Genomic DNA, 12735 nt, shown 5'->3' with positions numbered 1-12735 from the left:
AGCAGCCTCTTATCCTGCACCCGCCTCTGTCACTACATCAGCCTCTTATCCCGCACCCTCCTCTGTCACTACAGCGGCCTCTTATCCAGCACCCTCCTCTGTCACTACAGCGGCCTCTTATCCTGCACCTTCCTCTGTCACTACAGCGGCCTCTTATCCCGCACCCTCCTCTGTCACTACAGCGGCCTCTTATCCCGCACCCTCCTCTGTCACTACAGCGGCCTCTTATCCCGCACCCTCCTCTGTCAGTACAGCGGCCTCTTATCCCGCACCCTCCTCTGTCACTACAGCTGCCTCTTATCCCGCACCCTCCTCTGTCAGTACAGCGGCCTCTTATCCCGCACCCTCCTCTGTTACTACAGCTGCCTCTTATCCCGCACCCTCCTCTGTCACTACAGCGGCCTCTTATCCCGCACCCTCCTCTGTCACTACAGCGGCCTCTTATCCCGCACCCTCCTCTGTCACTACAGCGGCCTCTTATCCCGCACCCTCCTCTGTCACTACAGCAGCCTCTTATCCCGCACTCTCCTCTGTCACTACAGCGGCATCTTATACCGCACCCTCCTCTGTCACTACAGCGGCATCTTATCCCGCACCCTCCTCTGTCACTACAGCGGCCTCTTATCCCGCACCCTCCTCTGTCACTACAGCGGCCTCTTATCCCGCACCCTCCTCTGTCACTACAGCGGCCTCTTATCCTGCACCCTCCTCTGTCACTACAGCGGCCTCTTATCCTACATTCTCCTCTGTCACTACAGCGGCCTCTTATCCCGCACCTTCCTCTGTCACTACAGCGGCCTCTTATCCCGCACCCTCCTCTGTCACTACAGCAGCCTCTTATCCCGCACCCTCCTCTGTCACTACATTGGCCTCTTATCCCGCACCCTCCTCTGTCACTACAGCAACCTCCTATCCTGCATCCTCCTCTGTCACTACAGCGGCCTCTTATCCCGCACCCTCCTCTGTCACTACAGCAACCTCCCTCCTCTGTCACTACAGCGGCCTCTTATCCCGCACCCTCCTCTGTCACTACAGCAACCTCCTATCCTGCATCCTCCTCTGTCACTACAGCGGTGTCTTATCCCGCACCCTCCTCTGTCACTACAGCAACCTCCTATCCTGCATCCTCCTCTGTCACTACAGCGGCCTCTTATCCCTCACCCTCCTCTGTCACTACATTGGCCTCTTATCCCGCACCCTCCTCTGTCACTACAGCAACCTCCTATCCTGCATCCTCCTCTGTCACTACAGCGGCCTCTTATCCCGCACCCTCCTCTGTCACTACAGCAACCTCCCTCCTCTGTCACTACAGCGGCCTCTTATCCCGCACCCTCCTCTGTCACTACAGCAACCTCCTATCCTGCATCCTCCTCTGTCACTACAGCGGTGTCTTATCCCGCACCCTCCTCTGTCACTACAGCAACCTCCTATCCTGCATCCTCCTCTGTCACTACAGCGGCCTCTTATCCCGCACCCTCCTCTCTCACTACAGCGGCCTCTTCTCCTACACCCTCCTCTGTCACTACAGCGGCCTCTTATCCTGCAGCCTCCTCTGTCACTACAGCGGCCTCTTATCCTGCACCCTCCTCTGTCACTACAGCGGCCTCTTATCCTGCACCTTCCTCTGTCACTACAGCGGCCTCTTATCCTGCACCCACCTCTGTCACTACAGCGGCCTCTTATCCTGCAGCCTCCTCTGTCACTACAGCGGCCTCTTATCCTGCACCCTCCTCTGTCACTACAGCGGCCTCTTATCCTGCACCTTCCTCTGTCACTACAGCGGCCTCTTATCCCGCACCCTCCTCTGTCACTACAGCGGCCTCTTATCCCGCACCCTCCTCTGTCACTACAGCGGCCTCTTATCCCGCACCCTCCTCTGTCAGTACAGCGGCCTCTTATCCCGCACCCTCCTCTGTCACTACAGCTGCCTCTTATCCCGCACCCTCCTCTGTCAGTACAGCTGCCTCTTATCCCGCACCCTCCTCTGTCACTACAGCGGCCTCTTATCCCGCACCCTCCTCTGTCTACAGCGGCCTCTTATCCCGCACCCTCCTCTGTCACTACAGCAACCTCCTATCCTGCATCCTCCTCTGTCACTACAGCGGCCTCTTATCCCGCACCCTCCTCTGTCACTACAGCAACCTCCTATCCTGCATCCTCCTCTGTCACTACAGCGGCCTCTTATCCCGCACCCTCCTCTCTCACTACAGCGGCCTCTTCTCCTACACCCTCCTCTGTCACTACAGCGGCCTCTTATCCTGCACCCACCTCTGTCACTACAGCGGCCTCTTATCCTGCACCCTCCTCTGTCACTACAGCGGCCTCTTATCCCGCACCCTCCTCTGTCACTACAGCGGCCTCTTATCCCGCACCCTCCTCTGTCACTACAGCAGCCTCTTATCCCGCACCCTCCTCTGTCACTACAGCGGCCTCTTATCCCGCACCCTCCTCTGTCACTACAGCAACCTCCTATCCTGCATCCTCCTCTGTCACTACAGCTGCCTCTTATCCTGCACCCTCCTCTGTCACTACAGCAGCCTCTTATCCCGCACCCTCCTCTGTCACTACAGCGGCCTCTTATCCCGCACCCTCCTCTGTCACTACAGCAACCTCCTATCCTGCATCCTCCTCTGTCACTACAGCGGCCTCTTATCCCGCACCCTCCTCTGTCACTACAGCGGCATCTTATCCCGCACCCTCCTCTGTCACTACAGCGGCCTCTTATCCCGCACCCTCCTCTGTCACTACAGCAGCCTCTTATCCCGCACCCTCCTCTGTCACTACAGCGGCCTCTTATCCCGCACCCTCCTCTGTCACTACAGCGGCCTCTTATCCCGCACCCTCCTCTGTCACTACAGCGGCCTCTTATCCCGCACCCTCCTCTGTCACTACAGCGGCCTCTTATCCCGCACCCTCCTGTGTCACAACAGCAAGCTCTTATCCCGCACCCTCCTCTGTCTCTACAGCGGCCTCTTATCCCGCACCCTCTTCTCTCACTACAGCGGCCTCTTATCCCGCACCCTCCTCTCTCACTACAGCGGCCTCTTATCCCGCACCCTCCTCTGTCACTACAGCATCCTCTTATCCCGCACCCTCCTCTGTCACTACAGCTGGGCTGTCACCTGCTCCTCAGTGCAGCTCTTACCCAATGTGACCAGTCTGGGTACCCCAGAGATGCCAGCTTGCCCTTAGGACCAGCTTTGGGGCATCCCTTATGCCTTCCCTTTATGCTCTTTGTTTCTGTTCTGTTATATTACTGTTCTCCTTGTTAGGATTGTTGTTCTCATTCCTGAATAGTGTTTATCCCCTCTCCCCTGTTCTTTACTCCTATTCTGTCTTTAGGGGCTTTGTTAGGCAGAATAGTGACACCCAGTCTTACAGGTCTCTTACACTGCCCGGCTCCCAATACTTCAGTATCTCCCAATGCACTAATATAATAAGGGTTACCTCATCTACATAAATCCCATTATTTGCTGCATGATATTTAGTACTGTAGGAAAGTATTTATAACGGAATAACTTGTACTCACTGATAGTATGAAATGGGTGAGGGGAAAGGGAAAGAGCGATATCTCTATATCTGTATGTTATTTCCAGCAGATGGACACAGAAGCAGGAATACCTCGGAGGGACGTCTTATTCTGTCTCCAGATTATAAAACAGAAGATAACATCACACAGGATTCTCCAGAAGACACCTCCATTACCCTAAATATACAGCCAGTGCCTCACAGTGCAGATAAATCACCTGATACCTCTAATCCTGAGGACTGTTCTCCTGGTAACTCAGATACTGCTACACATAGAACAGCTCATACAGGTGCTGACATATTTACCTGTTCTGAGTGTGGTACATGTTTTATAAATCAGTTAGTTTTTATTAGACATCAGAGAACTCACACAGGCGAGAAACCATTTCCATGTTCTGAGTGTGGGAAATGTTTTACCAGCAATTCAGATCTTTTTAAACATGTGAGAACTCACACGGGTGAAAAGCCGTTTCCATGTTCTGAATGTGGGAAATCTTTTACCCATGAGTCATACCTTGTCCGACATGTGAGAAGTCACACAGGTGAGAAACCATTTGCATGTTCTGAGTGTGGGAAATATTTTATCAGTAAATCAGAGCTTGTCCCACATCAGAGAACTCACACAGGTGAGAAGCCGTTTCCATGTTCTGAGTGTGGGAAATCTTTTGCCCAGAAATCAGATCTTGTCCGACATGAGAGAACTCACACAGGTGAGAGACCGTTTCCATGTTCTGAGTGTGGGAAAACTTTTCCCGAGAAATCACAGCTTGTCATACATGTGAGAACTCACACAGGTGAGAAGCCATTTCAATGTTCGGAGTGTGGGAAATCTTTTGCCCAGAAATCAAATCTTTTCCAACATGTTAGAAGTCACACAGGAGAGAAGCCATTTCCATGTTCTGAGTGTGGGAAAACTTTTTCCTGGAAATCACAGATTGTCATACATGAGAGAACTCACACAGGTGAGAAGCCATTTCCATGTTCTGAATGTGGGAAATCTTTTACCCATGAGTCATACCTTGTCCGACATGTGAGAAGTCACACAGGTGAGAAACCATTTGCATGTTCTGAGTGTGGGAAATATTTTATCAGTAAATCAGAGCTTGTCCCACATCAGAGAACTCACACAGGTGAGAAGCCGTTTCCATGTTCTGAGTGTGGGAAATGTTTTACCCGGAAATCAGAGCTTTTCCGACATGAGAGAACTCACACAGAAGAGAAGCGATTTCCATGTTCTGAGTGTGGCACATCTTTTGCCCAGAAATCACAGCTTGTCCAACATGAGAGAACTCACACAGGTGAGAAACCATTTCCATGTTCTGAGTGTGGGAAATCTTTTACCCAGGAGTCAAGTCTTGTCCGACATGAGAGAAGTCACACAGGTGAGAAGCCATTTCCATGTTCTGAGTGTGGGAAATCTTTTGCCCAGAAATCAGATCTTGTACGACATGAGAGAACTCACACAGGTGAGAAGCCATTTCTATGTTGTGAGTGTGGGAAATCTTTTGGCCGTAAAACACTGCTTGTCCGACATGTGAGAACTCACACAGGTGAGAAACCATTTCCATGTTCCGAGTGTGAAAAATCTTTTGCCCAGAAATACCATCTTGTCCGACATGAGAGAACTCACACTGGTGAGAAGCCATTTCCATGTTCTTAGACCTGTAATTCAGACCTGATCACTGGGTTGTGAGTTTTCAGAGCCCAGCGACCAGGTACACAACACTCCATACAAGTACATTCCCGCCCATATGCACGTCTACAAATGCTATTGCAGCTGTGCAAAGGAAGAAATTAATTCAAGGAAATGTGGTGATTACCTGCGCACCGAGTGTGTTATGTTTCTATATAAGCTCCGGGTAGTGCTGCTGGGGCTCAGGCTGTTCTCCCTGATTTGTTATATAGAAATGGTTTGTTGTGGGAAACATTGCTCAGTACCCTATCTCTAACATGCTGTAGTGGGGCGGAGTGATGGTAATCAGGCAGTGTGATATTGTTGCAATATAAATACAATCTGTCACTTGTTTCTATATCTTCCAGAATAAAATAGTGTATTGCTACATTCCGTGACTAATGCCCGCATGTGAATGGTCCTGATTGCTGTGATTAGGGGGGGATGAGAAATGTTTAGCACTACAGATGGATTGCTGGGTAAAAATGGGATTTTTATCTTTTCTCGAAGTCCATATGGGATACTGGGAATCGTTCATGATGATGGGGAAAAGTTGGTATCAACAGGAGACGGGCACATACAAAACTTTCCACTGGGTGTATTGGCTCCTCCCCTCTGCATCCCCTCCCACCAGCCAGTTAATAGAAAACTGTGCCGAAGGAGAAGAAACGAATATGAGAAGGAATACAGTATGTGTAATATTATATTTGGTGAGATTCATCCAGCACACCCAAACAACAACGATCACTAGTTATTCTGTGGTCGCTGAAGTGACCTCATTACTTTGAATACAAGTGGTCGACTCAGTACCATAGCAAAAATAGTTGGTCATCATAATGACATCAATTGAATAAACAGTCATCTTAGTGACAACAAAGTACAGCTGTTCACCAAAGTGACAACAGATTTAACGAATGGTCACCGTAGAGACAACAATACACCTTTGGTCACCTGAGTGAGAACAAAAGTAACAGGAGGTCACCTGAGTGACCCAACAGCTCACACCAGTGAGAACAACAGCAGAACTCCGCACAGAGGTGGGCGCCCTGTATCCCATATTGACTCAGAGAAAAGGATTTTCCGGTAGGTATTAAAATCCTACTTTTTTCTTACATCCATATGGGAAACAGGGAATTGTTCATGACGATGGGGACATACCAAAGACAACAGAATGGGTGGGAACGTGTGGAGATTGTCGTAGGCGTCAATCTTGTAAAATTTGACAAATGTATGTTGACTGGACCATGTAGAGGCCCTACATAATTGGAGAGCCGAGACTCCATGAGCTGCCACCCAGGAAGTCCCCACAGAACGAGTGGAATGGGCTTTCACCCCAGGAGGTGTTGGAAGGTTCGCCACAACATAAGCCTGTTTTATCGCTGCACAGATCCATCGTGCAATAGATTGCTTGGAAGCAGGACATCCTTTCTTTTGAGCATCATATAGAACAAAGAGACACTTTGTCTTAAAGACTCTGGTCGCACACCCGGAGAGCCTTAACCACATAGAGAGAAGCTGGGACCTCAGATTGAGGGCCGCTAGCCGGAACCACAACGGGCTGGTTGTAATGGAATGCAGACACCACTTTAGGGAGAAAACACGGGTTGGTATGCAACTCCGCCCTGTCCTCATGGAAGATCAATATGGGCTCTTACAGGCTAATGCCCCTAATTCAAAGACCCACCTAGCCGAGGCTAAGGCTAACAAGACCACAGTCTTCCTAGTGAGGTACTTCAGGTCTACCTTATCCAAAGGTTCAAACCAGGAGGACTGTAAAAACGACAGGATGACATCTAATGCCCACGGTGGAGTGGGAGCCACAAATAGAAGCTGTATATGCAAAACACCGCAAAGGAACGTCTGTATTTCAGGAATATTATCCAGCTTCTTCTGAAAGATGGACAAGGCGAAACCTTTGAACCCAGTCGTAGGCCCAAAAGCCAACCCAGACCGTAAGAATCTGAGGAATCTGTTCAGTTTAAATTCAGCCAGAGAAAACAAGTTTTCACACCATCCCACATATTTTATCCAAATGTGATGGTAATGCAAAGCAGTAACAGGCTTCCCAGCTTGCATCATCGTGGTAGTCACTGATGCATTAAAGCCTTTTTCCGCTAGGATCTGCCGCTCAATCTCCAGACCGTTAAACGAAGTTGCTCTAAGGCCCGGAAGAGGCATGGACCTTGCGTGAGCACGTCTCTTTGTAGAGGGAGATGCCAAGGGTCGTCCACTTGCATGGCCAGAAGGATGGCATACCAACTTCTTCTTGGCCAATCCGGGGCCACCAGAATGGTCTAGACTCCATCATTTTGGATATTTTTGAGAACCGGAGCCACCTACGGGATTGGCGGAAAGACATAGACCAGGTTGAACAACCAATTTTTCCACTGCCTCCACCTGAGGGTCTCTTGTTCTTGAGTAATACCTTGCCACCTTCTGGTTGTGTCTGGATGCCATCAGGTCTATCTGTGGGGTCCCCCACTGAGCCACAAGAGCATTGAGTACTTGGTGTTTTATACTTCATTCCCCCAGTTAAGGTTGTGGCAACTGAGGCAGTCCACCTCCCAGTTGTCCACTCTGGGATTGAAAATGGCTGAGGGCCTAAATGTTCCTTTCTGCCCAGGACAAGAGCTTTGTCACCTCTCGCATATAGGACCTGCTCTACGTACGTTTAGGAACGCCACTGTCGTCATGTTGTCTGATTGTATGCGAATCGCATGACCGACCAAGAGAGGAGCTGCTTCCAGTAGTGCATAATACGCTGCTCTCAACTCTAGGCTGTTGATGTGGAGCTTTGTTTCCAAGAAGGTCCACTTCCCTTGGAAGGCCCTCTTTCTTCGCCACAGCCCCCCAACCCATAAGACTGGCATCTGTGGTGACCAGAATCCATTCCTGGATACCAAATATCCTGCCCGCCAGCAGGTTGGAAGTGTGGAGCCATCATTGTAGGGACAATCTGGTTTGGGACGATCACAATCTTCTGGTATATGTGAAGATGAGAGCCAGACCATTTGCTCGGAAGATCCAGTTGGAATAACCTGGAATGGAATCTCCCAAATTGGAGTGCCTCGAATGAGGCCACCATCTTTCCGAGCAACCTGATGCACTAAAGCACCGAAATCTGCCGTTGCACCAGTATGTCCACAAGGAGCAGCTGAATAGCCGATATCTTGTCCCTGCGAGAAACACTTTCAGTTATACAGTATCCAAAACCATTCCCAGATAGAGAAGTCTTTGGGTGGTATCAGGGAGGACTTCGGTATGTTCAATAACTAACTGTGGTCTTTGAGGGTTCGCATGGACACCAGTAAGTCCTGTTGTAAGGCCTCTTCTGACCGAGCTTCAATAGCAGATCGTCTAGAGATGGGATGACACATCCCTGAGAAGAATCATCATCTCCACCATCACCTTGGTGAACATGTGCAGGGCGGTCGACAGACCGAAGGCCTCCTTTACATCCAGGAAGCCAAAACTCTCGTAATTACGGCCTGCAGGAACTCCATTCTAAACTTTATCATTTACACAAATGGGTTGAGTGACTTTAAAGAGAATTGGGCGTAATGGGCCATTCGGCTTCAGAACCACCAATAGGTGTGAGTAATAACCCCGACCTCGTCCCTGAGGAGGGACTGGAATCGCTACCTCCTGACTGAACCAGCTCATGAATTTCCTGTCACAAGATCATCCAATCTGCCGGCAATGCTGGTAGTCCGCTGTAGCACCAGACGAGCACCCACTGCGAGGGGACTCGCGGAGGGGCCAGGCAGTCATGTGGAGGGATTGGCAGCAGCTGCACTGGAATGTGCTGCAAAGGAGGACACACTGTAAAGTTATACATTTTATGTATAAAAGCATATGATTATGTCAACATTGCAAAAGTCATTTATAATCTCATGGGTAATTCATATACAAATATGGAATGCAAGTAAAGTATAAAAACAACAATAAATTAAAAGTATCACGTTTGCAAGAGTAACGCCCTATATGGGTCAATGAAACGCGATCAGTAGAGGGTTAAATACAGTCACTGGCAAGGGTTAGTGGTAAGAAGGGAGGCAAGACGCTATCACACAAACCGCCAGTTAGCGTGTGACAGGTACACGCATTGTGCAGGGGTTGTGATCATTTGGGCTACACTGGCACAGGTCTTCAACCTGTGGCCCTCCAGATGTTGTGGAACTACATGTCCCAGCATGCCCTGACAGTTTTGGCATGCTCTTATAGGAAAAAATGTGGCAATGCATGTTGGGACATGTAGTTTCACAACATCTGGGGGGCCATAGGTTGAAGACCCATGGTCTACAGCGTGATGGTCGACAGTCATTGGGTCAATATGGGAAAAGGTCGACATGGTTCTAGGCCGAAAGGTCATTCGTTCGACAATGTCTATGTCGACAGTCAATAGGTCGACATGGGGTTTTTCACAGTTTTTTTTACCTGAATGTCAACACAGTCGACATGGACACAGTTTCCAGTGCACCGCATCCCCTCCCCTTGCATCGCTTGCTGAGCTCGGCACACTATTTTATTCTCCCTCCGCGCCCTAGTGGATGGTAGGGCATGAAATACCGCCTGTCGGCACATGTCGGCTCCAAAAACAGTGAAAAACCCCATTGGGACCTTTTGACTGTCGAACTAATGACCTTTCAACCTAGAACCATGATGACCTTTTCCTATGTCGACCTGGACCCATGTCGACCTAATGGTGTTGACCTAATGACTGTCGACCAAATGATCCCAACCCGTTATGCAGTCATAGCAGCGCATGGCGTTTAAACCCTCAACTCTTCTCTCAATCCCAGCGGGAGTTCAAGCAGACTCCCTAAACACTTGCAGCAGCAGCAGTGGATTGTCTTATTTTATTTTTATATTAAGCCAATTATTATTCTTTTCTTTATTAAAGGGCCAGAACCTGTAGTTTTGTATTTTTCTCTTTCCTCCCAAGAAGGGACATCTAGTAAAAGGGAGGTCTTCCACATTGCGCTTGGAGTCATTACCAGCGACCCACTGGCACAGCCAGAGGGTCCTGCGACCAGACACCGCCATAGCAGTTGTGTGCATTAATGGCACCTAACTCCTTCTGTGCATTACTAAGCATCTTTGTTAGGAGCAAACTGTGATCCTCAGTGTATCAGTACCACACACACAGCGGTTGTCGGTCAGGATGGTGCTGGGGATTGGAATAATAACAAACTCAGTCTCCCTCGTTTATCATGTCTTTTTTCCATGAGGAACAGGTAAGGATCAGCCTCACTAATGATGTGAGGACAACTTCTCCAGCCTCCAGCCTTGATTTAATACTGCTGGCCCAAACAGACACCTGGGAGTCTGCCTGCTGCCCCCCACTAGGATGAGGGGACACCCTCCCCCCCCTCATGCTTCCTCATCACAAGTGACTTATTACAGTGTGCACCATAGCTTAACAAGCCAGTGGGACAAAGACTCAGAGACACGGAGTGGCCCAGCGCACGCTGTTCCGTAGCTCTCACATTGAAGAGCTGGTAATGAAGTGCATATGAACCACAGTAATATATATATACACATATAATATATCAGAGAAAGTGTACACAGGGTAACGCTTCATAGCACTAAAACTTTCAGATTCCCTGCACTGGCATTTCCAGCACCCAGGGAAGAAGCCGTTTTTGGCGCATTTCTCAGCTACTAACGAGCCGCTACCTGCAGGTTTGAACATTCGCCTTTTTCACAAACCCTTAACTCCATTTTTATATCTTTTATATCTTTATAATTGAACTCAAATCCTGCCTCAATACTGTTTATATTATATATTGCATTGTATATGTGTTTCCTGTGTACAGATACAGACCATGTTTTTTAATCCAATCCATCTGTAGTGCTAAACATTTCCCATCCCTCCTACTGACAGCAATCAGGACCATTCACATGCGGGCAATAGTCACGGAATGTAGCAATACCCTGTATCCTTCTGGATGTTCTAGAAACAAGTGACAGAACTTAATTCAACCATCCATTGAATCCCCCCCACACCCCCATGTGTAGTGCTGCGAAAGCTGAGACTTACTCTGCAGTGCGATGGCTGTGGGGAGATCCAGACCACTGATGACATCAGCATCCCTCCCGCATGAGCCGCCCGTATAACAGCATCCCTCCCTCCCAATGGCCCGGAACCGCCCGCGTTATCTAGGGCACTACAAGAAAAAGTCTGCATTACGCCCCCAAACGCCCAGCGCCTGTCAATCAACTTGCGTATGCCCATTGTCCTTTGTGGACCTCTCCTACAGGCCATGATATAGATCAGAGATAGAGGTAGAACCGTGTGTATGCAGCCTTCTAGGTATGAGCTGTTCTATTGCCTATTCCTTATTATTACTCTGTACTATACATGTTGTACTAGAACCGTCCTTTTAGCATCTGCTTTAATGTTTTGGACAATAGATTGTACTTAATAAAAACCTAAAATATAACCATCGAGTGTGGCCCCTAACAATTGCATGGTTTCCCTTTTATACTCCGGGCCCTATTGTGTGATGTCAGAGTGATTGTGGTTACCCGGGGATACTATATACAGCAGATCATTGCACTTTGGGATTGGTCTCCCAGCTTCCTCAGGAACAGAAGGAAGCTGGGAGACCAATCCCAGGGAAACGCGTTGAACTTTTAAACATTTGGACATTCAATTCCACCTTCACTGGTGGCGATCCAAGAATACGGACAGTACCATCACTCATCTCCATACAAACAACCCATCCGGAGGACAATCGGAGGCAGCGTCAGACTTGCAAAAGTCATTCAGGTTTACCATTCACCCCATCAGAGGCTCATATTCCACCTATGTTCTTTGGGACAAATTGGCCACCTGGTGCTTCACCTGCTGTTAAACCTTTGAAGTCCGCTTGGTAATATGCCCCATACACTGGTGAATTATACAGTGATTATTATTGATTTGATTATTGTATGTCCATAAAATTCTTACAATTTTTATACATGGAATTCCATAATTTTAATTACAGCTAATGAATTAAAATTTAAAAAAATTGTAAAAGATACCGTTCTAGTAGTAATATTTTTTTCACAAGCCTGGGCTGGTACACCATTCTGTTTTCACAGAAACGCCAACAAGCAGATTCCCCATTACGGAGTTCATGCACATCATCCACAGCGGGACTATCTGATCAGGACGTTGTGGCCTCTGTGCTAATTGTCATATTCCTGCAGGCAGGGCCACTGGAGGGCGGTATTCAGCCGCCGAGGCGAACAGAAATAAAAAGCTGCAGCAGGATACCCAGGATGGAATTCATCCCAGCAGGGAGCAGGAGAGTCGTTTGCCTCCGCCCCCCCTGCCGGGATGAGCATTAAACCCGCTTCCCCCCCATGCTGGTCATCAGCGGCAATCTTCAGCGGAGGGTAGCGCTCACACCGACACCCCCTGGAGCCCCCCGTGCTGGACTGTCAGCGGCAATCTCCGCTGCAGGCGCCCACTAAAAACACCCATCCCCCCTGTGCTGGACAGCAGACAATCCACGTCAGGCACCCGCTGATTCCCCCCCCCCCCC

The 12735-nt window shown here is 49.1% G+C and overlaps 3 protein-coding genes across 12 annotated transcripts in view; 2 read left to right on the top strand and 1 right to left on the bottom strand.

The window, feature by feature from the left end:
• LOC146010020 (uncharacterized) overlaps positions 1-12163 on the top strand; it is a 139917-nt gene extending 127754 nt beyond the window's left edge. For 4 of the 7 annotated variants that reach the window (XM_083150815.1, XM_083150811.1, XM_083150812.1 and 1 more), the window contains one exon: positions 3597-12163. In XM_083150815.1, coding sequence (XP_083006941.1) covers positions 3597-5188 — 1592 coding nt within the window. In that variant the 3' untranslated portion in view covers positions 5189-12163. The remainder of the gene's footprint in view (positions 1-3596) is intronic. The other 3 variants (XM_083150816.1, XM_083150817.1, XM_083150814.1) reach the window with 1 other exon arrangement.
• The window catches only part of LOC146010005 (uncharacterized), a 730148-nt gene that overhangs the window by 27962 nt on the left and 689451 nt on the right, over positions 1-12735 (top strand). The gene's annotated exons all lie outside the window — the stretch shown is intronic.
• LOC146010085 (uncharacterized) overlaps positions 1-12735 on the bottom strand; it is a 63791-nt gene that overhangs the window by 18958 nt on the left and 32098 nt on the right. The window lies entirely within an intron of this gene.

Source organism: Crinia signifera, chromosome 6 (assembly GCF_055691185.1).
Source record: "Crinia signifera chromosome 6, ASM5569118v1, whole genome shotgun sequence".
Classification (NCBI taxonomy): Eukaryota; Metazoa; Chordata; class Amphibia; order Anura; family Myobatrachidae; genus Crinia; species Crinia signifera.
Note: the sequence above shows the minus strand (reverse complement) of the source record. Positions and strands in the feature narration are given on the sequence as shown.